At 31.4% G+C, this 26,075-nt stretch overlaps 3 protein-coding genes across 3 annotated transcripts; all 3 read left to right on the forward strand.

Moving 5' to 3' along the window:
- Nucleotides 1–364: 364 nt before the first annotated feature.
- LOC112771140 (lipoyl synthase 2, mitochondrial) lies at nucleotides 365–3,225 on the forward strand. The gene is made up of 4 exons (XM_025815772.3): nucleotides 365–922; nucleotides 1,151–1,362; nucleotides 1,861–2,240; nucleotides 2,849–3,225. The coding sequence occupies exons 1-4, from the start codon at nucleotides 489–491 to the stop codon at nucleotides 2,969–2,971; spliced, it is 1,149 nt and encodes a 382-aa protein (XP_025671557.1). The 5' UTR covers nucleotides 365–488; the 3' UTR covers nucleotides 2,972–3,225.
- Nucleotides 3,226–15,666: 12,441 nt separating this feature from the next.
- LOC112769544 (uncharacterized) lies at nucleotides 15,667–18,535 on the forward strand. Its single transcript, XM_072224755.1, has 5 exons — nucleotides 15,667–16,632; nucleotides 17,762–17,883; nucleotides 17,971–18,055; nucleotides 18,151–18,283; nucleotides 18,419–18,535. Exons 1-5 carry the CDS (start codon nucleotides 16,601–16,603, stop codon nucleotides 18,533–18,535), a joined length of 489 nt encoding a protein of 162 aa, XP_072080856.1. The 5' UTR covers nucleotides 15,667–16,600.
- On the forward strand, nucleotides 18,429–21,741 carry LOC112768964 (uncharacterized). Its single transcript, XM_072225472.1, has 5 exons — nucleotides 18,429–19,517; nucleotides 19,941–20,016; nucleotides 20,421–20,986; nucleotides 21,093–21,156; nucleotides 21,269–21,741. The coding sequence occupies exons 1-5, from the start codon at nucleotides 19,483–19,485 to the stop codon at nucleotides 21,518–21,520; spliced, it is 993 nt and encodes a 330-aa protein (XP_072081573.1). The 5' UTR covers nucleotides 18,429–19,482; the 3' UTR covers nucleotides 21,521–21,741.
- The last annotated feature ends 4,334 nt before the right edge of the window (nucleotides 21,742–26,075 follow it).

A 26,075-nucleotide genomic window follows, 5' to 3' on the forward strand; every position in this document is an offset into this window, starting at 1 on the left:
TTGTTTTGTTCTTTTTGCAAACGAAATCCTCCAAATGTGGTAAAAAAATGTTCGCAAGGGTTCGAAGAAAACCTCACATGGACTATTGAATAACAAATTATAATTTAGAGCACATATTAAAAAAAAAATATTTAAACCAATTTAAATTGGTCAAATAATTAACAAATTATTAGATTATCAAAATAATTAGTCATATAGTATCACCGTTGGTTCTGAACAACAGAACAAGTAAGCGTTTTTCTTTTGTTTGGTAAAGGAACAAGTAAGCTTAGATACCAACAAATTTGAAGCCCAAACAGTGCTTATTAAGGCCCATCAGTGTAGCCCACAATAAGCAGGCCCAAAATACAGCCCAATACGATGCCGATGGTGGTGGTTAGTGGTTGGTATGCGACAACGATCGATCTCAGCTCCAAACCAGGGGCACAGAGAGAGAGAGCCATCCTCATCTTCATCCTCATCGTTCCTAACTGTCTGCAAACACCACCATGATGATGTATTCTCGTTTTCGAACCGCAGGTCGGAATATCAAATCCGCCGCAAAATCCTTCTTTTCCTCTTCTACGATGCCTCCGCCGGCAGCACCCCCGCCGCCGCCGCAGAATCTGGCGGCGCTCCGTGCTCGTCTGGCGGAGGAGTCTCCGTCACTGTCGGACTTCATTGCGCTAAAATCTGGGAATGCGTACTCGGTGGAGGTCGGAACGAAGAAGAAGCCGCTGCCGAAGCCTAAGTGGATGAAGGAGTCGATCCCAGGAGGTGAGAAATACGTGCAGATCAAGAAGAAGCTTCGAGAATTGAAGCTCCACACGGTATGCGAGGAAGCCAAGTGTCCTAATTTAGGGGAGTGCTGGTCCGGCGGCGAGACCGGCACCGCCACTGCTACCATCATGATCCTCGGCGACACTTGTACTCGAGGTTGCAGGTTATGTATCTATCATTTGTTATTTATAGAATTTTATATCAATTTAATGTAATTCAATTTGTGATTAGTGCATAGAATTTTTTGATGTTGATTATAGGATTAGGAATGGGAACTCTAGCTTTAGAAAATTTCAAGTAGAACAATCGTTGATAAGAGAGTGTTTTATAAGTTAATAGAATAGATGGCAGTGGAACCCTTCCATTTAGATATTTTTATGTTAATTTTCAGATTTTGCAATGTGAAGACATCGAGGACTCCTCCACCACCTGACCCTGATGAGCCCACCAATGTGGCTGAAGCAATTGCGTCATGGGGTTTGGATTATGTGGTTATAACAAGTGTTGACCGTGATGATTTACCTGATCAAGGGAGTGGTCATTTTACTGAAACAGTACAGAAATTGAAGATACTGAAGCCTAATATGTTGATAGAAGCCTTAGGTATGCATTTTGAATGTTTTGCGGTTCTTAAAACTGTTGACGCATGGCAGCCTAACCTTATCCTGCTAGGAGGATGTCTCATTCTTATAAATGAAAAATTCCAAGCACCTAGGTTGTTTGGAAGTATAGTACATAATCAATAATGGATATGAAAGGAAGGATGGTCTTTTGTTTTTCTGTTTTTACTGAAGTTTATTAGGTAGCAAGTAGAACTAAGTGGTGGTACCTAGAATGCGAATTATTATGTTAGCTGTTGGTTTATTAATAGCTGTTGTCTTGACAGCACTGCTTTTGATTAGAATGATAAGAATAAAGACATTATTGATACAGAACTAGGGTAAAATTTTGAAGAATTGATTTGCAGTCACATAATTTCTTCATAGGGTTCAATCCTAGTTGATTTTTTCTTAGATGGATTATTATCAAGGGACTATCCTTTGTAGATAAAATTCAGAATTTCTTTCTGTTGTAGTCGTTGAACTATGTTTGTTGCAACAGTTCCTGATTTTCGAGGAGAAGCTAGTTGTGTAGAGAAGGTTGCTAAATCAGGATTAGATGTCTTTGCACATAATATCGAGACAGTTGAAGAGCTTCAAAGTGTTGTGCGGGATCACCGAGCTAATTTTAAACAGTCCATGGATGTTCTAATGATGGCCAAAGATTATGCACCTGCCGGAACCCTCACAAAGACCTCAATAATGTTAGGCTGTGGGGAAACACCTGACCAGGTTGTGAAGACAATGGAGAAGGTGAGAGCAGCTGGTGTTGACGTGATGACTTTTGGTCAGTATATGAGACCTTCAAAGCGCCATATGCCAGTATCTGAGTACATTACACCTGAGGCCTTTGAGAAGTATCAGACACTTGGTATGGAAATGGTAAGTCTCTAATATTTGTTCCATTGGTTACGATCAATTGTATTTTACTTTTCCATAAACGAGAGGAATGTTAGTATGTTACTTATTGCATAAAAGATGATTACTAATATTTGATGTTATCATCATTTCTCTAGTATTCTATTATCATAATCTCAGTTCAGTAACTTTTGCTAGGATCTCATAAAATGAGTAGATATTTTAGTCAAACCATACATCTTAAAACATTTGGGCTCCTTGCCAATATTTAAATATATTCTTAAAAGTCGAGGCAGACAAACACATTTGCTTCATCATTGTTGCACACACAGTATGTTTAAACTTTAAAGTAATCTGTATGCTGCCAACTCATGGTAAATTCCTTGCAAGCAATTTGGACACCATTTGGACACGCCGGTGGCCCTGCATGTAAGAATCCTAACACTACATATGGCATTCTGTACTTGATAATGGCAACAGAGTGTAATCATGGTGCATTTCTCTTTTTGATTGTTGCATGTGACATGTTGATTTGCAGAGGGGGATTCTATTAAAAATAGCTGCATATGGTACTTATTATAACTTGATCATGTGTTATGAATGATGGATTAATCCTACTTTGTTTGTCACAGGGATTTCGGTATGTGGCATCTGGTCCCATGGTTAGGTCATCATACAAGGCAGGCGAATTCTATATTAAGTCCATGATTGAATCCGACAGGGCTGCATCTCCCTCAAAGCTGATTGCTTCTTGATCCATTCTTTTCTTTCCCACCATTTTTATGTGCATTATATATAATGGGTACACGCTTACCCCATACTATTGATGCTCGGTCATGCCACATGTAATATATCAGTAACATGCTGTAAGTGGCAAAGCTTTCTGCAACTTTTTTACCCAACCATCAATGAGTGGATTGGTTCAGATTTATTGGAAAATGCAACATCCCCTCCCTGTTGCAAAGGTTAATTCAATATTTCTAATATATGTTAACTCAAATTTGAGAAATCATGTAAAGCGGCTGATTTTAATGTGGCTGTAGTGCAGTGTTGATTTTGAGAAGTGTTATTCAAAATTTCAGTGTGTTAACTCATCTTCAGTGGCAGAAATTTAAACCAATGTTTGGGACCACTTTGATAGCAGTGTAGAACCAAAAGCATATAATTCTGCTTTGCTGTTAGCAGATCAAGGTGAAGCCATGTTAGTGTTAGTGTGTTACCGTTGCAATCATCAGGTGGAGCTCTGAGGGCTTCTTTTTTGGGTTATGACTTTAGTGTATAAATTTCAGTATACTGTGGGAAGGGGGAGTGGTAGTTTATTTATTTATTTATTTTTGCTACAAATTTTTTTTTTTAAATTGATCCATTAAAGTTGGGTGGTCCATTTCTATGATGGGCCTAACCAACCAATCAATCCTTTGTAATTTCATATTGGAATTTGGAAATGAGGAATTTTGTATCGGTAATAAGTAATAAAAGTTATGAAAATTTTCAACTGATATAGTGGTATTTTAGTAATTTTCAACCGTTAATCTTAATTATAAAAAATATATATAATTAAGATCAACGATTAAAAATCACTGAAACACCAGTATACTTAAAAACTTTTCTAAAAGTTAAATACCAAAAGAAAAAAAAAAAGTAATGTGTAGCCATATGATTGGATGCTTTTATTTGGTACAAACCGTGTACTAATATTATCACAAAACCAGTTTCAAATCTTCCAAATTATTTCCGAGATTACTACATTCAATATCAACAATTTGAAAGGCAAGTGTCTTTCTTGGTTTTGCTTTCCGTTGTTAGGTCCTTTAACACGACATTGACAGCCTTGTCCATCATCATGTTGCACTTTTTAATCATCTTTTGCCGTTTCTCATTTTATTGCATAAAATTTCAGAATTAACTTTTGAATTTCACCTTTTTTTTTAGAAAAAGTATAGGTAAATAATGAAAATATTAAACAATGTAAACAATAGATATATTGGAGGTGTAGTGTGTTTTTATTTGATTGGTGGTTGTTCATATTGTTCAACAAAATCATTGTCTTCCTAGCATTCTCCTTTTTTTTTTTCATATAAACAAAAACACTCCCACATGAAATTTCAGAATTAATTTTTGAATTCTTCTCTTCGTTTTCTTGCTTGATATATAACTAGATCGTGGTAATTTGTGCAAAATAAATGAATAATCATACCTACATGGTCTCTTCAATAATTAAGTACAAGAGATTACTCCTTCTAAAATTGATAAAGTTAATTATTTAAGAAAATATGTTGAAATTTTAACCATTTAAAATTTGTTAAATATAATAATTTTTCATTTGAGTGAATAGTAGTATTGCTGAAAAAACTAGTCAGATTTTGGAATTTGAATTCTTCCCAGATAAAGGACAGTTTCAAGTCAAACTGTGTTTTCCTTTTTCTAATATACCCAACCACACAAGTTTAATAACATTGATTGCTTCACAAATCACATATCACAAACTAATTGCTAAAGAAAGCAATTTAAATGTCTAACGGTTATTAGTATCACCATGGAATGTAGCAAGTTGGCAGCGTAATATTTGGATATTCTCTCTTTTTCATTTTTATTATTTTGCTTACAAAAGTATAGAATAAATAACTTATGTTTTGTTAAGATGCGATGTGAATATTACGGAAAATTATTGCAACCATGAAAATAATAATGAATTATAAACTCAAACCAAATGCTTTAATACAAACTGATTTAATATGAAATAAATACAACTGTTATACCATGCAATGAATCTCTACTCAAATAGCAAATAGCCAAAGAAAAAGAAAAGAAATGTTTTTAGGGCCGAACATTTTGTGTTTGTAGCTTTTAGAAATATATTGAAACAGGATCTCATATGTAGTGGTTAATTATAGTATGAGACTATCATGGTTATGGAGCATTGGAGATACTATCTAATCTTTACATGCAATATTAACAGTACAATACTTTTAAGAAGGATTTTACCTCATGGACTCTCGCGGACGGATCCAAAAATAGTATCATGGGGCTAATAATATATAATATTAAAAATTATATGCAAAAAATTATATAATATAAAATGTATTATAAAAATATACTGATAGAGAATATATTTTAAAGTATAAAAAATATATATGTACCTTTTATTAATGAAGTGATCGATTCCTCATTTCATAAATTCATCGATAATAGAATTTGTGTCAAATTTTTCTGCAATTTTCTTTTCAATATAATTAAAAGACAATTTGCAAGAAATTTATCTTTCATTTTGTTTCTGAATTATTCTTCACAATATTCATAGTTGAAAAAGAACTCTCAGTTGTAGTAGTTGAAACAGAAAAAATTAATACCAAATGAATCAAGAAGGACGCTCACAAGAAGAAAAAAATCTACTTTATGGGAATTGAAAAATTTTATTTAATTAAAAAATATTAGTAATAATATCTTTTCATATTTTTTTAATATTGTTACTTATTTTTTAGATATTAGAAATCATTAATATTTATGTTAGACTGAATTTTTATTTATATTAGACTAAATACTAAATAAATTAAAAAAAATTAAATTATACTTAATGACTTATTAATATTAATCTTTTTTTAAAAAAGTTGAGGGGAGCCGAGGCCTCCACTCGCCCCGTAACTCCGTCACTGCTCCACCCATATGTGTAACTAATTTCATTTCTTAAACGTAGAATATTATATGTATTATTTTTGTATATTTTTTATTTTTAATATTAAAAATAATTGATAAAATATATGAAACATAAAAAAAAATATCTTGTATTACATAAAAATATAAACAAAAAGTGATTCAAAGGTTAATACTGTATATATATAATGGATCATGACATGCTATGATGCTAATATTAGTGGATATAATACTTACGTACTCCATTTTCTCTGTTATTTCAGAATGTCATGCTAGTTGTATAGTACCCGTATAAGACTTGGAAGAATTTAAGCTTAAAATATTACTAATCTTGCCTGCATAACTTTCAGTTAGGTGGAAAAGCTAGGTTTTAAATTCAGGGTAATGATAATTGGTGATACAAAATTGTCTATCAACTACATTATATATATTATTTTGATTTAATATTGATTAGATTGTCATTATAATAGAGTAGCATGATGTATTATTATTGATCAATACATAATGTTTCAACTTTCAACAAGTCAATGGTGAAAGGTATTGGACACAAGTGTATCCTTCATCACTACCATGATCAAAGCTATATATATATATATATATAAACAAGTGTAACAAGTTCACCTTAAGCATCAAATCAAACCCCTTCCTCACTTTATGAATTGAACAAATAATGAAGCCAATTCAATTGCATTGATCTTTCCAACAACAATGCCTCTCACCATTGCCACCTTCTAAAACCTCTCTTGATAACAACTTTGATCCAAGATGGGTTGCTGCTTCAGCACCATCAATACTCCAAACACCAATAAAGACCGAAATGCCCTTAAATCAGATTTGACCCATGAAAACCTAAACCACAGAGCTCCACCATCACCACCACCTGTTGAAGAAAAATCGGTAGTGAAAGAGGTTCTATCTGAAACACCAATTTCCAAACCCCAAGTTTCAGTTTTGACGATAGAAACAGAGACCCAACTTCCCAAAATCCAATATTCAAAGTGCCCCATCTTCAACGAAGCTCAGGAACAAGTCTCTCTGGAAGTGTCTCAGATTACAGAGACATGCAGCATTAGCGAGAGCTTCTTCTCCACCACCACCAACGCTACTACCGCCGCCACCGGAGCCGAAACTAGAGAAGACGAAGCCACAAGCAAGCTAAGAACCATAGAGGGAACACAGAACCTGAACCGTTCCCAATCGAAGCATTCCTGCGATGCAAAAAGTATCGGTGGCAGAGAACGAAGGCCGAAATCTCCATCGAGAACGCTGCCGGAAAAGAGGGTTCCGGCAAGTCCGCAGTCCGCTTGCCAGAGGGATTCCGGTCAAGTTCGCCGTCGTCCAGGCGAGAGTACCGGCCGGAGAGCGAGGTCTCCGTCGTCTGTGGGGAGGTTCTGCGACGGAAACAGAAGGAATCAGGTGAAACCACGGGGAAACGGCGGTCGGAGGTTGGCGCCGGGGAAGGGTGTGGTGAAGGAGAACTGTAGAAAGGAAAACGACGTCGTCACACATGAAGAATCACTTGACAACCCACGTGTTTCATTGGAATGCTTTATTTTTCTCTAGATTTTATTTTGGAAGCAAAGCATGCTTGTGTTCAAGGTTTTTGGTTTTTACAAGCAATTTTATTATTATTATTATTATGGCTTTTGGTTCCATTGAAAATTGATTCTCTTAAGCAATTTTTTTGAAGTATGATTTTTATCATATATTTTCTGAATGAGGAAAAAAAAAAGGATAAAAAATTACATTTGAAAAAATTATTTTGAGAAAATTCATTTTCGGATTTCATTAAAGCTTTTGATGTTTAGTAACGATATTTGAAACATTAGAGTTTGGGTTTGATTGATTGATTATGTTGTATATGTAGGGCTCCTTGCTCACAAAAAGATTGCTTCTGTAAATTACCAAAGTTAAAATAAAGTGTGTGTGATATAACTGCAGCATAATTAAAGTCATAGATTATCTTAATTTATTGATTTACTTGCATAATTCTGAAGATTTAATTTGTTACTTTTGCTAGGTAGGTCATTTATTTATTTCTTGTCCTAAGCAATGGAAATAGTCCTCGAAATTGGGTAATAAGGCAATTAAGAGCATGAAATTTCTATTTCCTTCTTGAGGAGTAGGGGTGCACATGAGACGGGTGAAGCCGGGTTTGATATGATTCAGACCCGACCCGAAATATACACCGAGTCTATTTTTTAGACCCGAATCCGACCCTAGACCCGATGAAACCAATACACTTTCGGGCCACAATTATACCGGGTGAAAATCGGGCCGTTAACATTATATTACGTTGATACCTTCTTGTAAACTAGCATGTAAAAATATCCAAATTTTCAAGACTTCAACCATTATTTAACATGGTAAAATTCACTTAGAAAAATATAACAAGAACCAACTCTTCTTTAAAATTAAAGTATAACCACAATCAATACTAATATTGTCTAATAATACCAAATATTTAAATCAATACAAATACCACAATATTATGCATTAGTCTAAAGTCTTATGCATTCTAAACATAAAACATTAACTTATAGTCTTATAATGACTAATAACACAAAATATTAAGGTTTACAATACTTAAATTCCACATAATAGTCATGATCCATCACTAATAACACAAAATATTAATTGTGTATGATGACCGGGCCACCGGGCCACCGGGCCGACTTCGGGTGACCCGAACTATGGCCCGGACCCGACCCGAAATAATGACCGGGTCTATTTTTGAGACCCTTATCCGACTCTAAACCCGATGAAATCACACCAAATTAGCCCCTAAAGTGTTCGGGATCGGGCCGGGCCGGGTCTGTGCACCCCTATTGAGGAGGTCACATAAATTAAATAGCTTGGTTGTTTTAATGTATGCATATGTAGTGGACAATCATCCATTTGAGTTGCCAAAGTGGGGGCACCATTTCATCAAGTATCATAACATGGCATGCATAGATGCAAAATAAATGAAACTAGTCATTATTAACAAGCCAATTAGAGTAAATTCTGATTATATATACAACTAAGAGCTTGTTTGGGTGAACTTCTAAAAAAAGATCTTTTTTTGAATTATCTTTTTTTAAAAGATCTTATGGAAAAGTAAAAGTAATTTTATGTTTGGGTATCTCATGCAAAAAAATCTTTTTATCTATCAATTATGTTTGGGTATAACGATATAAAAGTACTTTTTTTGTTTATTTATTAGATGAAAAACATCTTTTTTTTAAGAGAAAAAGATCTTTTAAAAAAATATGTAAATTACAGCTTCTCAAAAAAGATCTTTTTTTGATTTTTCTAGTGTTTTTACTTTTATTACTAGAAATTTGCCAAACATGCTAAAAAATAAAAAAAGATCTTTTTTCAATAAAAAAAGATCTTTTTTTATCAAAATAATGGTGCCCAAACAAGCACTAATCATATCAATTATTCATTCATCACTTCTAAGCAAAGCAGGAGGCAGGAGCCATATATCATCATTTAGAACTCTAATTAACTACACGTAGGTAGTGGATTAGGTGTTGTTCTTGATGTGATCAAATAGCTCCAGAAAAAGAAATTTTAAAACTTGATTATACTTTGAAATGAAACTATATAATATATCGATCTAGTTATTGAGAGTGTGAGTCAAAATGAGTCGAAGGTTGATTATCAAGATTTTAAAGAAGGTCAGCAACATAACAAGATTAGTAGTTAGTTAGTTTTGTTTTTTATTTTTAGGGATGTTTATAGTGCGGTTTGGATCACTTTGAATTAAAAACTGATTCGATTCGAATACTATTTTTATTTGCGGTGCGATTTTGGATGGGATGATTTTTAAACAAAATCCAATCCAATTTTAAGCAGTTTGGATTGTATTAGATTTGCGATTTTGTAAATTAATCAACATCAAATTTTAAATAACCAATAATAACATAATAAGTCTCAACAATATCTCAAAAAATCAACAATAACATAATAATAATAAAAATAAAATTATAAATTAATTAAAATAAATAAATAAATAAATCTTATTTTAAACATAAAATATTTATTAAACATAATTATGATTGACAAGTATCAAAAGCCTAAGCAATCTATGATCCAAAAAAATTTAGCTCAGAGTCCTTTTTCTTCTTTTTCAAATTCTAGGAGAGGAAGTGTTGGAAAAAGAGGTAGAGGGGATAGATTTTCTATAAGAGGACATTTCTTTAGAAATTCATCTTGACCTGAATGCTAAGTTTGTGGTCGTTTTGGTCACATTGTCTATCATTGTTTCAACAGATTCAGTTAACAAATGGGTCACTCTATGATACAGATGTTAATTGATACAGATTTACAGAAATTATTTTCTGTTTGACACGTGTTATAGCTGAGTGCAGAGTTTGAAGAATGAGGGGAGTGGAATTATAGTTTAGTTGTGGCTTAACCTGCTCTTACAAAGAATAATAGAAATTGGCACAGTTGGGTTTTGTTAATAGGATCTTAGTATTTTCGGCTTCATTGGAGGGTATTTGAATCTTAATCTTTTTAATTCAATTAGTGTGTATTATAAGCCAAGTAAGTATAAGGTTCAAAGAAAAAAATTTACATCATGTACCCAAGAAATTTGACTCAAAACAAAAAACAAATGGAAGAAAATATGTACGTTTAAAATCACGATATAGAAAATACTCAATCATTAGGCAAACATCTACCATTATATATGAATGTATGTGACCAATTGAAAGTATATGATTAGTATTAACTATCAATTGAAAATATATCAAAATATATGGAATAATAATAATAATAATAATAATAATAATAATAATAATAATAATAATAATAATAATAATAATAATAATAATAATAATAATAATAATAATAATAATAATAATATATAAACTGCTAGTAATAGTAGTAATAATAATAAAAGAAAATAAAAATTCTTATTTAAAATGTTAAATGATTGGAAGTAATTTTAAAAAGTCTAAAATATTTTTTTTTAATTAATTTTGTTTACTTGTACTAGAAATTAAAAAATTTGAATTTAATTACAAAAAACTAATAATATTATAGTTTATTTCAAATGACTATAAAAATTTTTTTAGGATAAAGTTATTTAATTATATTGGAAAATGAAGATTTAAATAAGTTTAATAAATAAAGGTAGATAAATAATTATATCAAATAAATAAGTTTAATAAATAAAGGTACGTAAATAATTATATCAAGACTTGTTCTTATTTGCTAATCTTAAACTTATGTTCTATGTAACTACTAATTTCTAGCAAAAATCTTGAAAAAATATTTTGGGAGACAAATATCATATAATGTCATCTAAATTAAAACTAAAAAAAAATCTGCATAAAATTAGTTTTTTTTTTATATCTTTTGAATATATTTTAGAGGTGACAAATGTAATGTGAAAAAAATTAATGAGATTCATAATTTAATTTAATCAAAATAAGAGAGAATAAGAGTTGGTGTTTAAATAATTTTTTTAATATGTAAAAAGTAATGTGAATATTTTCACAAATATAAATTTTTTAAAGTAATTAGTTCAGGATTACATTAGTCTTTTTTATTTTTGCTGTCTTATAAAATAAAAAAAGAAGTTCTTTTTTGGTGTCTTCAAAATATAGCCATTGGGCTATATATGAAACGAAGCCCAACAGTGAACCCTTACAGGGTTGCAGCTGCTCATATCAGTTCGAATGTGACTCGGCTGGATAACACATGTTGCGAAAGGCTCTGACAAGTTGCTGTCTACCAAATAGTAAATTACCAGATGTCCGCATGACCTTCATCGAATGGGAATATCTGTATCAGAGCATCTGTACATTATAATTGGCCTTAACAAATTACTCTTCCTTTTCAAACTCAAAGTTGTCACTTCAATAATTTCATATCATCCACTGTCTCTCCACAATTCAATACAGATCCATCATGGTATTCAGACACAGATGCATCGCTGAAGATAATTCTGTGTTTTTTTTTAATTTCATCCTAATGTGTGTCTTTTTAAATATTAGCTCACTAGAGAAATTCTAATGTGTTTTATTTTAGGCTCAGTTTTTTGGTTATGGACTCCATAAGTGTGATGTGCTGCGTTATGGGAATAGGAGGTGCTACACATATATGTGGGGCAGTTTTTTGTGATTTTTGATGGGGACAAGTTGGACCATGCGAGTTGTGTGTGAAATAAAATATTAGGGGCAAATCGGACGGTCCAATTTGCAAGGAGGAAAAAATTGAATTTTGGACGAAGCAAATCGGACCATCCGTATGGCTCCTCACGTTCAGGGATGCATGTGCTCCTCTGTCAGTAGTCGTCAGCCATCCCTTTCACCTTCTCTCTCACGCAACGTCGCATCCTTTTCACCGAATCACTGAGCCAACCTTCCCTCTTCATGGATCTGCTTGAATAGGTAATGATTTCTTTGAACCCTAGCAGCTTTGCTTTCTTCTTCAAATTTTGTTTCGTCTGCGGTACGAAACTCTGTCTACGAGCTGTGTTCTCCTGGAAGTTTGTTCGTCGCCGTTCATCTGGGTTACTGATTTCCCAATTTCCCGGTAAGATTCAAGATCTCAGATTAATCAATCAGGTTCATCGAAACCTATTATCCTCTTGGTTTTTTTCTTTTCCTTGATTTTGTCGATCTTTGTGATGAATTTTGTCATCGGTTCGACGATTGATGTAGGTTTTATTGTGTATGGTTCCTGAAATCCTTGATTGTGTAAATTCTGATCATTTTTTGTATCTGTTCTATGGTTAATTGAGATTTTATTTTCTAGGGTTTGTGAAATTCCTAATCTTGCAAATTGTGATCGTTTTGGTATCTATTCGATGTTTAACCCACATGTTATTGTCTAGGGTTTCTGAAATTTCTAATTTGCAAATTCTGTATGTCACTTGGTTTTTTTGTGGGTTCATGTTCTTGGTTATATTTTTTTGGGTGTTGCTGTTAACCTTCAGTTTGAACTTATTATCAGATCTCCTTTTGGTACCTGTTGAATTATTTGTTGCATGTGTTTTGTGTTTTTCATGAATATATTTATGATTTATTACTTTGTTTACATTCGACAAATCCCTTGAGTTTTTAAACTGTTTTCTGTTTTGAGAAACATGTTCTGTTATCTATGTTTGATGTAATGTTCACATGAAAATGTGGTTTGGATACATAATAAGGTTGTTCTGTATATTCTTTATTGGGAATCCGAAATTTGGGCATCTTTAACAAGGTATGAGGTTTGAATCACATCCCTTTCATGAATGTTGATGTCATTTTGAGATTTTTTTTAATTTTTATCTAAACTTTTTTTTTCCCACTCATCTGCTGTTTTGAATGTATCCTTACCTAACACATTTACCAACTCTCATTGTGATAAGTAGAATCATTGTTTGGGGTAGTTGATTACTGTCTTCCCTATGGTCTTATGAGGTGTAGCTGCACTGTAGTAGGTATGGTCTCATATCTCAATTTCTGGTCTGTATTGCTTGATTTCTTGAGAGTTTCACTTGTTTTTCCTTTTTTTCTGTTGGTTCAGGTTTACCTCATATGATTAGTTGTTTTATATTTCAGCTGTTGGAAGGACATGCACCTCCTTGACCCCAAGTTAAGAGGTTCATTGAGAAAAGAATGGCCTTGTGCCATTAAAATGGCTTCAATGTGTTCTTTCTCTAACTAGCACATGTCTTTCCCCAAAGAAATAAGTATCCAGCAGCTGGTCTTCCCATCAAAATGTTTTTTTCACATGTAATAAGGTTGTGCTATATATTCTTTATTGGAAATTTAAAATTTTGGAATCATTATCAAGCTATGAGGTTTCTGTCTCATCCTTTTCCTGAATGTTGATGTGATTGACAGGTTTTTATTAATGTTTATGTATACTTTTGCTCCCATTTATCTCTTGTCTCCAATTTATTGCTACCTAATACATTTACTAACTCTCATTGCCAGCACTAGAATCATTATTTGGGGTAGTTGGTGACTGCCTTCCCTTTTCTCGAATGACATGTAGCTGCATTGCAGTAGTTGTGGTGTGAAATCTTAATTTTTGGCCCCTATTTTTTTATTTCTCCAAAAGTTTACTTCTTTTTCCTGTTTTTGTGTTGGTTCAGCTTTTGCTGCTATCATTAGTTGTCTATGTGCCATTGGATGGAGATGAGAATGTAGGAATACCTATCAAGGTATGGACTTTCTATCTAACCTATTTCGTGAGTGGTGATATCATTGATATGAATTGATTCATAGCTTTTTCCTCATTAAATGAAAGATTTGGTTATTCAATTTTTTTGTGGGTTCATGTTCTTGCTTAGAATTTTTTGGAGTTGCTGTTAACTTTCAGTTTTAACTCATTATCAGATCTCCATTTGTTATCTGCTGAATTGTTTGTTGCATGTATTTTTATTTTTTTTCATGAATATATTTTTAATTTTTTACTTTGTTTATATTCAACAAATTCCTAGACTTTTTATACTATTTTCTGTGTTCTGAAACATGTCCCCTTATCTATGTTTGATGTTATATTCACATGAAAATGTGGTCTGGATACATAATTAGGTTGTGCTCTGTATTATTCATTGGAAATTCGAAATTTTGGAGTCATTATCAACATATGAGGTTTCAATCTCATCTCTACCATGAATGTTGATGTCATTGAGAGATTTTTACTCATATTTGTGTATACTTTTTTTCCCCAGTCATCTGCTGGTTTGAATGTTTCCTTACCTGACCAATTTATAGCAACTCTGATTGTTATCAGTAGAATCATTGTTTGGGATAGTTGATTACTGCCTTCCTTATGTTCTTATGAGCTCTAGGTGCACTGTAGTAGGTATTGTGTCATATCTCAATTTCTGGTCCCTATTTCTTGATTTCTTTAAAGTTTCACTTGTTTTTCTTGCTTTTGTGTTGCTTAGGGTTTTGATCCTATGATTAGTTGTCTATATGCTATTCAATGGAGATGACCATGTGAGAATGCCTATGAAGGTATGGGCTTTCTATCAAACCTATTTGGTGAGTAGTGATGTGATTGATATAAATTGATTTTTCCATCAAAATGTGTTTTCCATATGTAATAAGGTTGTGCTATATATTCTTTATTGAAAATTTAAAATTTTGGAATCATTATCAAGGTATGAGGTTTCAGTCTCATCCTTTTCGTGGATGTTGATGTAATTGACAGCTTTTTATTAATGTTTGTGTATACTTTTGTTTCCATTTATCTCTTGTCTCCAATTTATTGCTACCTAACACATTTACTAACTCTCATTGCCAACACTAGAATCATTATTTGGGGTAGTTGGTGACTGCCTTCCCTTTTCTCGAATGACATCTAGCTGCATTGTAGTAGTTGTGGTGTGAAATCTTAATTTTTGGTCCCTATTTTTTTATTTCTCCAAAAGTTCACTTCTTTTTCCTGTTTTTGTGTTGGTTCAGCTTTTGCTGCTATCATTAGTTGTCTATATGCTATTGAATGGAGATGACCATGTGAGAATGCCTATGAAAGTATGGGCTTTCTATCAAACCTATTTTGTGAGTTGTGATATGATTGATATGAATTGATTTATAGCTTTTTCCTCATTGAATGAAAGATTTGGTTATTCAACTCAATTTGATTCTCATTTCTTTTAAATTATTTATGTCAAAATTATTTGCTATTTCACCTCTTGAAAAGACATGGGGTGTTTCTCCTGAATTTTATATGTCATTCCCAGTGGAATTGGCTTTCTTAGATTAAGATGGTTAGATTAAGATGGTATCATCTTGCTATTTTTCCCCACTCATCTGTTGGTTTGAATATATCCTTACCTAACCAATTTATATCAACTCACAATTTCTGGTCCCTATTTCTTGATTTCTTGAAAGTTTCACTTATTTTTCCTGTTTTTGTGTTGGTTCGGGTTTTGCTCCTATGATTAGTTGTCTCTATGCTATTGAATGGAGATGAGAATGTGGGAATGCCTATGAAGGTGTGGACTTTCTATCAAACCTATTTGGTGATTACTGATGTCATTGATATGAATTAATTCATAGCTTTTTCCTCATTGTACCTAATCTATTTATGAGTGGTGATGTGATTTACAAAAAATGATGTGTAACCTGTTGTTTATTTGTTTATTTTTTTTTTCAAGTTCAACTGAATTGGATTAGATTTATCTCTTGGTTGTTTTAATTCTGTTTTATTCTTCAGCTGTTAGATGGAGATACACCTGCTTGGCCTCAAGTTAACACGTTCCTTGAGAAAAAAATGTCCTTGTGCGAGTAAAATGGGTTCATGCTATTATTTGTCTAACTAGCACATGTCCCTAGCCAAAGAAAAAACTATCCAGCAGCTGGTCTTTTCATGAAAATGTGTTCTCCACACATAATAAGTTTGTGCTATATATTCTTTATTGGAAATTGGAAATTTGGGAATCATGATGGACGTATCAGGTTTCATTATCATCCATTTCATGAATGTTGATGTGATTGACATGTTTCTATTCATGTTTGTCTATACTTTTGTTCCCATTATCTGCTGTTTCCAATGTATCCCTACCTAACATATTTATCAACTCTGATTGCCATCACTAGAATCATTGTTTGGGATAGTTGCTGACTGCATTTCCTATGGCCTAATGACATGTAGCTGCACTACAGTAGTTGTGGTGTGATATCTCAATTTTTGGTCCCTATTTTTTTATTTCTCGAAAGTATCAATTCTTTTTCTTGCTTTTGTGTTGTTTCAGCTTTTACTCCTATGATTAGTTGTGTATGTGCCATTGAATGGAGATGAGAATGTGGGAATTTTTATCAAGGTATGTGCTTTCTATCCCATCTGTTTGGTGAGTTGTGATGTGATTGATATGAAATGATTCATAGTTTCTTACTCATTAAATGAAAAATTTGGTGATTCAACTCAATTACCCTCCATTTCCCTCCTGGATTTGAATTCAAAAATGTGAGATTGTGTCCTGAATTTTTTCTATAAAAGGAATGTGGGTGAAGCACATTGAATGCACAAACATTCTGCTGTGTTGTATTTCCTCCTAAGCTATATTTATTTCAGAAATTTACTGTTTACATTTTGATCAATTTCATCAACTCATTTTATCTCCTTTCTTTTTATTGCAATGCCTCCTCCATTTGATATGATTTCTAAGATGCATCCTCCTAGAGAGGCTTGGAGGCTGAAAGTTAGGGTTCTAAGACTTTGGGTTGTACCCTCTTTTGGTAACCATAAGGTTCCTAACTCAATGGAGATGATTCTCCTTGATGAGCATGTTAGCCCCTATTAGCTTCTCTTTTAAATATGGTCTTACTTGTTGTTTTTTAAAGTTTTCAACTTTACATTATGTGTTTGATTATTCTGATTTTGTTCTTTTGTTCCATTTCTAGTGTAGAAAAATGCAAGCTACAGTCAAGAAACCACTGCTTAATAGGTTTAGAGATCATATAGTTGAAGGACAAGTTTATAGAATGGCATATTTTACTATTGTGTCAAATCATGGTAGTTATAGAGCAACTTCTCATGAATTCAAATTGGTTTTTCTTCACCGAACCACTGTTGTAGCTGTTGATGAAGATGTCATCCCTAAGACTTGTTTCAACATGTTTTCTTTTTCTGAGTTGTTGAACATGACCCAAGATTATGATTTCTTAGTTGGTGTGTATAACTTCTTGCTTTTCTGTTATTGAAGTTTTTTTAACAAATCCTTTGAATAGTTAATAGATCGTGTTTATTTGGAATAGATGTCATTGGTCTTTTAACTTCAGTCGGAGAAGAGAAAGAATATGCAAAAGAGGGGAAAATTGTAAAAATGATTGCATTAGAATTAACTTCAAAAGAGTATGTTCATTGAGTGATTTCTGCTGCTTTCTCTTTATCTTTTAATGATCTTTTTTGCTTATTTTCTATTTTATTCTTTGTGATCTTTTGAGTTTCAGTCTTACAGTGCGATGTGCATTGTTTGGGGATTATGTTAATCAAGTGAATCATTTCCTTGCCTCTGGCTATGTGGAGCAGCCTGTTGTGGTGATTCAGCTTGCAAAAGTCAAGTTCTTTAGGGGTATATTTTTTTTTCTGTACATCTCATGGCTGCTATAGGTATTGTCTCCAATAAAGTTTTCTAGACTCTTTCTTTGTTGTTGTGTAGGTCAAGTAGGTCTTCAAAATGTGATGTATGCCACTCAAATGTTATTTAATCCTGATATTCCTGAAGTTGTTGAGTTCAGGCAGAGGTTAGCATGCTTTATTTAGTTGATGTTTATTGTATTCTTTATTTACAAGCTATCTGGAGTAACAAGTACAAGTATTTGCATTGATTTTTTTTTAGTATGATTGAGCAAGGTGTCAATGGTACCCATCCGCTGTTTATTGCAAATGAGGGTAAAGTTCTCTCATTGGAAGATGATTTCATGCGTTTAACTAGAAAATGCACTATTGAAGAGCTTCAAGATAACAATCAGGTTGTTTTCTTTTGAGTTAGTTGTGTTTCTGTTTCTTTTATACACAAATGAACCGAAAAAGAAAATCAAACAAGAATTTCCAGATCTGTTTTTTCATTCATGCTGTTAATTAACTCTGAAATGCCCATTGGATAGGAGGGTTCTTTTATCATTTTTGGTGCAATTCAAGGTATTGTTGAGGATGGAGGTTGGTGGTATTCTGCTTGTGTGTGGAAAGGGTATCTATCCTCAAAATGGTGCATATTACTGTGATTTTTGTTTGAAGCACATAACTAATGTCACTCCAAGGTCAGAAAATTTGTTGAAAATGTTTTCTCATATTGTAGAGTGGATTGTTTATAAAAATAAGGTTTTCTGGTACTATTTATCTGAATGATTGTGTTCTTTTTTATTTTTTTCTCTATGCAAATTTAAAATTAAAATAACAGTTGAAGATCATACTGGGGAGGGTATTTTCCTTCTCTTTGATCGGGAGGGTATTAAAATTAAAATTAGAAGCTACATTTAAGGTTACATACTATAATGTAAGTTATTAACATGAGAGAAGTTCGAAGGATAATAAGAGGAAGCTATTCTTTTTTTTGTTAATTTCTTTTTAGCAAGTTAATTAATTCAGTTTCAGTGAGGTTGTATTGGCCGTGTGAAATTCGGTAATTTTGGTATTACTATATTGTATACAATAAGAAAAAATATTAAGCAGATAATTGAAAACATTTTTAAGAGTAAAAAGAATAAAATCGTATTTATAATTTTTTAATATTGATTCTGGTCTTTTATATTTTAATATTGATTGATATAATTTTTGTATATTTTCTTTCTTTCATATCGTTTGTAATGCATATTCTAATTAAGAAATTCATAATTCATGATTGTTTCATTTAATTATTATTAGTAGTAGTGGTAACCTTTCTGTAACTTGTCAATATTATAATTAGTATTAGTAGAAATTTAATTTACTATAATTAATAACAATATTTTTGTTCGTCTATTTCATCTTTTGTTTATGAATGGTTGCTGTTCGTTTTTTATATTTGTTCTTTATTTTTCTCGATTCATTTTTATCAGCTGTTTTTTGTTGAATTTGTTGAAATCTCCTATTAGGGTTGACTTTATTATGATGCTCTTTTTTGCAGTAGGAGACAATATCTATTCTTTCTTCTTGAATCTTTATAGCACGTCTCTCTATTTGATAAGTCTCAATGGCCATGAATGCCAATAGAGAAGATCCAAATAGGTATGGTGTTGAGCATTAGACAAGATGTTTTCTTTGTTTCATTTTCAATTTGATTGAAATCTCATTTATTTTTTCATTCAATATATTTCAGATTAACTTTTGAAAATGTTAATGTCAATTAAATATTGATATTGATGTTATGGCATGTATAGTTTTTTTTTTTAATTCTTACTAAGATATTTTTCATGTTGTAATTTAATTTTATTGGCTCCTCATCTATATGTAGGCCAGATTTCAGAAGTTGTTGTAATGTGTAAAATATGTTGTGTAATAATTTTCCAACTTTGTCTCTTGGTTATTTTTCATTAATGTGTTTTTAGTGTGTTACTTTTTTTATTTTTTATTTTTTGTATACTTAGTTAGTTATTTTCTTGATTAAAAGTCTCAGTCTTAAATTCTAATTGTACCATTATGTTCTAATAGGAGGTTTTTAGCAACCCAGGTATACTGGCCCAGCGAAAAAGAACTGGTTTTTAGATTTCGCGTTTTCAATAAGCAGGTAACGAAACATAATGGCCAATGTGCAATTTTAGGCAGTGGTATCAATCTCATATAATTAGATTCCTGATTTGACTATATGTTCTTGAATTTGTTATTTTCTACTATTTTCTGCATGTCTGGGAGTGGTTGCTCTGTCCTTTTGTCCCTTTTCTATGGATATTTTGTTTAAATTCATTGAGCTATTTACTGAACTACAATCTTCTCATTTATTTATGCTAAAGCTTTCTTCTCATTATAATGTTAGTTCAGTTACGTGATTATTGTTCTCTTGTGTTGCTCAGTTGGTAATAATGGTAGATTTAAAATATCTCTCTTTGCTAAATAATTAGTTAAAATTATGTGAAGCTTTTTTAGCATGTTTTGTTACACATGAATTAACTTTGGGAACAAATTTGAATATAGGGTGATAGAGCTCTTCCCCCAAATTTTGTTTCAACTCATGGGGAACGATTGGGGCTAATGTTCTATGTCATTGACGAGTTAGATAATTGTTTAGTGCTGGAGGTGGTAAGAAAAAATGATCAGTTGCTCATAACTGACTCCTCATTTGAACATATTAGAACTTTCTATTTTATCGATAGAGGGGCATCTGTTCAATTTAGGTATGTCGGTTTTGGCATTTTTTTTATTTCATTGTGGGATAAGGATAACCAACCCATCCGAGTTCACCTTGATCCTGACTTCTATGTTCCTAAGCTAATGGACCCAGAGACACTTGATAATGTATCAAGAGTGTTCCACATAAAGTACACCAGGATGGATGAGGACTCATCAGCTGATGTGATTGTTCTCTCCGGGTCTGGACCATCGGATGATCAGTTTTCATCAGATGCTGATGAAGACAATGATCAAAGTGGGGCACTGGTAGGGGATAATCCCAATGATCCGATAGATTTGTCTAGTGGAAGTAGTTTATCATTGGAGGTTAATGAACAAAGTCATGCGGCAAACGAGTTGGTTGATCCTAGGTAATGCTAGATGTAACTTTTTCTTTGTGTTTCTGATTTTAATATCATGGGATAGCTTGCTATTTTTCAGTGTGGCGACTAACATATTCGTATTATCCTGAATTAGATACTCTCCAGAGGTTTCTTATGAAAAGAAAATCACAGCTTCGGATGTTGCACAACCTAGATTGGTAACTTGATTTCAAAAGAGTTTTTTTTTTATCTTTTTTTTTTCTTGCAAGCTGATTGGATGTTCTTCCTAAATCTTTTATGTTTGTGTTAACTATGAATTATTCCTTGCAGTATTTGGCTTCAAAATTCGCTGCGTATCTTAAACTGTGTGGAGATGGCTCAATTTGGATAATCACTGGTCTAGATTCTAATGTAGAGAAGAATGTCTTCTTCCACTTACTGAAAAGTGGAGGAAGAGGTGGAGAATGGAAATTTGGAGTTGGGTGGAGGGAATGTTGTAGAATATACAACTTAAAGGAGGGTGATATCATTACTTTGAAACTCGGCTCGATAGCTAGACGGCAGATAGAGTTATCGATCTAGCGACATTAGACCTCCTATGTATAACTCTATTTAATGGATATTTTGAATTATATGTTAATTTGTCTTGGGCATATTTTATCTTTTGTTTGATGAACAAATTTATATATGTTGTATATATTTTGTTTTGTTATCAGTAGGTATCTTGACATTATGTGTTTCTAAGATAATACATAATAATAAATTACATCTCTGTTGGACTTTTTTTTCTGTTTTTTTAGTGTCTAACAATTGTTTGGATATCTTATTATCTTTTATTATCTTAGAAAATATGTTATGCCATTTATTGACATATTGAATAATTGTTTTATTCTATTTTTTTATTTTAGTATAATGATAATTTTGTAATTATTCAAAATTAATACAACATGTCTATTTTTGTAGAATACATTTTAGTTATATTCTTAGTATTTTTCTTTTAAAAGGGTTTAAATTTCGTGAATCCCGTACATTGCACGGATTATCACGCTAGTATATAAGAGATCTTTTGTCGAAATTGAATATGTCTGAGGCAAGTGTTATGCCTACACCTATGGTTTCTTTTTTGCAGTTGTTATCTACAGGTTCTGAGCTGTTTGAAGATCCTAAATTATACAATCACTAGGTCTGACTTGAGCTTTGCTGTTAGCAAAGTCTCATAATTCATGTTCTTCGGGTTGTTCACATTTCTAACTATGAGCAAAAATAACAGACATTTTGATAAAACCTCTTGCTACTACTTCATTTGAGAGATTAAAATACAAACTCAAAATTGTCCAAAGGTCTAACCTGAGTTTGACAGGGGGAGGTATTAAGAGTATGAGTCAAAATGAATTAAAGGTTATTATCAAGATTGTAAAGAAAATCAACAAGATAACAAGATTGGTAGGTAGTTAGTTTTGTTTTCTGTTTTCAGCCTTTTGCACAAGGTATCTGCTGTATATATACATAGGCCTAGTCCTTGGTGAAGGTTAAGCTATATTCAATGTTCTAAATCAATTCTTTTTCTGTTCCTACTCTTTTAAAGTTCCATATTCTATACTTTTCAATTCTGCAATTATTCATACTTCTAGTTTCTTATTCTTCAAGAAAACTCAGTTCATCATTTTCTCTTCATTAGCGTGGAATGTTATTATTGGTTTAGATTTTCTCACTTATTTTTATGATTGGACTAAGTGTGTGCCGTCTTTAAACTAAAGTTTGAGAAGACTAATAAGTGAATGATGGATTCCCCATCATATGGGCTTAGCTTCCGTAACATTTGGGCTTAGCTTCCATAACATACATTTTCTCTTAATTATTCAACTTCCATATACAGGTGTAAACCAACAAAAAAAATAAAAATCCATATACAATACATGATTCTGAATCGTGTGAAGCTTGCAAGCATATAAAAGACATAACCTACCTGACCAAAAAAAAAAAAAAGACATAACCTATAAACTAACCTGGTTGGTCTAGTACTTAACTCAGACATTAGTCTATTTAGCAGCAAAACTTTAAATAGAGTTTCGATCTCTAATAAATTAGTTTTTGACATGCCGGATTATAAAGTACGATAAAATGAAAAAAGATAACCTGTATTCTTGTCCACTTTACAAGTAGTCACTTTCCAACTCCTACAACAAAAAAATGCAAGTCATTTTCAAAATAACACCACCATTTTTAAGACCAGATTTTTTATGAAGATTTTTCTTTTGAGTTTTTAGGGAAAAAAAAAATTCGGAAGAATCATTATTCTATATATACTATCGTCATTGATTGACCGTCCATTATAATGAACCAATACAGCAAAAAAAATCGTTAATATAATAATATCTTAAACATAATTTATAATCAACATCTATCATGGTAACTACATTATCAACTAAAGAATTATTGATTTCAAATTAGAAAGTAATCCTAACATAACATAGTGATTAACCGTAACAAAATCTCGACAAAGCATTACTAACAAAACAATCATCAACTCAAAATCACACTTTTTTTCAAACAATAATATAGTCAATGGTGATATACTAATTTATCCTAATCTAATATTTAACTTCAAATAAATAATTCATAATTAGTTACAGGTACATCTTAAAAGCAACTACTAATATCGTAACAATCAACTAGTCTTCCTAACAAATATATATATATCCTATTAAAACAATGGCAATTGAATAAATAATTTTAAAGAATAGCATTCTGATAATAAGTTTGACTAACCACGTCTATGGATAATAATGTCCGTGTATGTGTGTGATTTGATTTGTTTGTGTTATGCCGCCCTTATCTTTCCAAATTAGAGAATGAAAATGAAACTATCACAATTCATAAACTGTGCAACATTACATTATCAACCAGAAAAGACTAAACAAACAGTATAGCTCGTCCTTATCAGTGTCAACTGCCAACTGGCAATTTCCAAGGCTATAAAACATATATATATTAATGTTGAAGAATATTATTAAGAGTTTATTTGTGCGCTATTAACTTATTAAAAAAAGATTTTTTTTTAATGTATTAGTAAAATTTTAATAGTAAAAATAAAAGTATTAAAAAAATTAAAAAAATATTTTTTTAAATTTATAATTTATCCATTTTTTTAAAGTTTTTTATTTAAAAAATATTTTTAATGTAATAAATAAATAAATAATACTTTTATATTATTATATCTAAATATAATTATTAAATAAAAGATATTTTTACATAATAAAATATCTAAATATAAAATTATTTTTATTTTTTTAAAAAATATTTTAAAAAAATCAATTAAAAAAAATCTTTTCACATCAAAACTCACCCAAACAAACTCTAATTATCTTACTAATTAAAAGAGATCCATATACTTTTCCATATTTAATTTATAAGGACCAAAAATGTCCCGGTCAATATAATCTCGCCCACCACGACAATGCTGTTAATGTAAAATGGACTATGGTTTCAACATGCCATTTTCAGGGGACCATTTATGCGTTGGATTTTACACACAATTTTCAAACACATATTTCACCAAAAAAAAAAAACAAAGAAAAGAAAGAGCTAGAGAAAAGCATGTACTCATATAGGCAGCAGTCAATAATTTTGATGATATTTAATCAAGACAAACTATAAAAATTAATTTTCAGTTAATCATCAATATTAATCAATTCTAATATTTAGGATTATAACATATGATTTAAAGTTGAATATTTATAATTTAGTGTAGAATTTAAAATTTAAAATAAATAAAATAATTTTAAAAAAATTGTTGAATGAAAAAAGTTAATTACTTAATATAATTCTATAATTAAAGATCAATTATATATTATTAATTAATTCCGTTTGATGGCCTACAACAAATGCAGCAGATAGAGACAGTTTTTGAAATCGCTGCAAATAAATTATATTGCTGCTATCTACCAGTTTTCTGCAGTGATGAAAGGAAGAAAAAATGAATTAACGAAATGATGTTTACATAGGCTTTGTCTTGATCCATTCATGAAGCAATAGATAAGGACATATGAGTCATGTTAATATGACCTACCCTTTATCTATTCAGATTTTTAGAGGTACGGTAGCTAGTTAGCTAGCTATTTAAACTATACATGAATGAATAATTAATGCTGTGCATGCAGAGCTTAATAATATTGGGCTTGGCACCATTGATGCAACACTGTGCCATTCCAATGAAGCAGTGCCAGATCAGAACACAGCGACCCTGATACATTAATATATATGTACTGCGAAAATAATTCAAACATATATATAATAAAGATACTGGTTTATTTTATGTAGAAGTGAGAACAACTCAATATATAAATAGCTGAATCTTGTATATATGAATGACAACTAATATCAAAGTAACAAGTTAATTATGTGATGCTCTTTTAAAATTATTATGTGAATTTCTAAGGCGAATACTACTGCATTTTCAATAAATTAAAATAACGAGTGTAATGTTTTTAAAAAATTATCTTGTTATATAAGGTAAAATAAAATGAGAAAAAATAAAATATTTTAAATATAAATTATTAATATAAATATAATAAATATAAAATTAAAATTTATTTAATTAACAAAGAGTTCACTATTCATTATTTAATATGGAGGGTATTTTTTTGTTCTAAATTAATATATATTAAAAATATTAATTTAAGTTTTTAAGCAAATAGTTTCATGATGACATAGTCTCTAGCTCCATTTTGCGTTCACTTAGCTTCATTCAGTAGCACTTCACTCGGTCTTTTGACTATTAGAATCTTTCACTTATTAAAAATCTTTGCAGGTAATTCTTTCTTATTGGTCAACTCTCGATAAAAGTACAAATATAATGAGCTACAAGATTTTGGAAAAATTATCACCACAAAAACTAGTTCATGTGGCAAAAAATTTTAAGATTTTATAAGGCTCTTTTTTAAGTATTAACCCTCGATATGAAATTTTTTTTCAAATATTGATCCTTCGAGATTCATAATATAATTTTAGAATTTTTATAACGTAACAATTTAAAATTTAATTTGTTATTTAAAAAAAACTTACAAAAATGTAAACAAAATTTTCGTGTAAGAAAATATGTTAAAAATATAATTTTTTTTTAATTTAAACTTATAAG

This window comes from Arachis hypogaea, chromosome 18 (assembly GCF_003086295.3).
Source record: "Arachis hypogaea cultivar Tifrunner chromosome 18, arahy.Tifrunner.gnm2.J5K5, whole genome shotgun sequence".
NCBI classification, from domain to species: domain Eukaryota; kingdom Viridiplantae; phylum Streptophyta; class Magnoliopsida; order Fabales; family Fabaceae; genus Arachis; species Arachis hypogaea.

Bases quoted from the DNA above. Each gene is read 5' to 3' on its own strand.
- LOC112771140 (XM_025815772.3), top strand. From the start codon at position 489: ATGATGATGTATTCTCGTTTTCGAACCGCAGGTCGGAATATCAAATCC. The intron at 1,363-1,860 runs GTATGCATTTTG...TTGTTGCAACAG, and splicing joins TATGTTGATAGAAGCCTTAG to TTCCTGATTTTCGAGGAGAA. The intron at 2,241-2,848 runs GTAAGTCTCTAA...TGTTTGTCACAG, and splicing joins AGACACTTGGTATGGAAATG to GGATTTCGGTATGTGGCATC.
- LOC112769544 (XM_072224755.1), top strand. From the start codon at position 16,601: ATGGAGATGAGAATGTGGGAATTTTTATCAAG. The intron at 17,884-17,970 runs GTATATTTTTTT...GTTGTTGTGTAG, and splicing joins AAAAGTCAAGTTCTTTAGGG to GTCAAGTAGGTCTTCAAAAT. The intron at 18,056-18,150 runs GTTAGCATGCTT...ATTTTTTTTTAG, and splicing joins GTTGTTGAGTTCAGGCAGAG to TATGATTGAGCAAGGTGTCA.
- LOC112768964 (XM_072225472.1), top strand. From the start codon at position 19,483: ATGGCCATGAATGCCAATAGAGAAGATCCAAATAG. The intron at 20,987-21,092 runs GTAATGCTAGAT...ATCCTGAATTAG, and splicing joins AACGAGTTGGTTGATCCTAG to ATACTCTCCAGAGGTTTCTT. The intron at 21,157-21,268 runs GTAACTTGATTT...TATTCCTTGCAG, and splicing joins ATGTTGCACAACCTAGATTG to TATTTGGCTTCAAAATTCGC.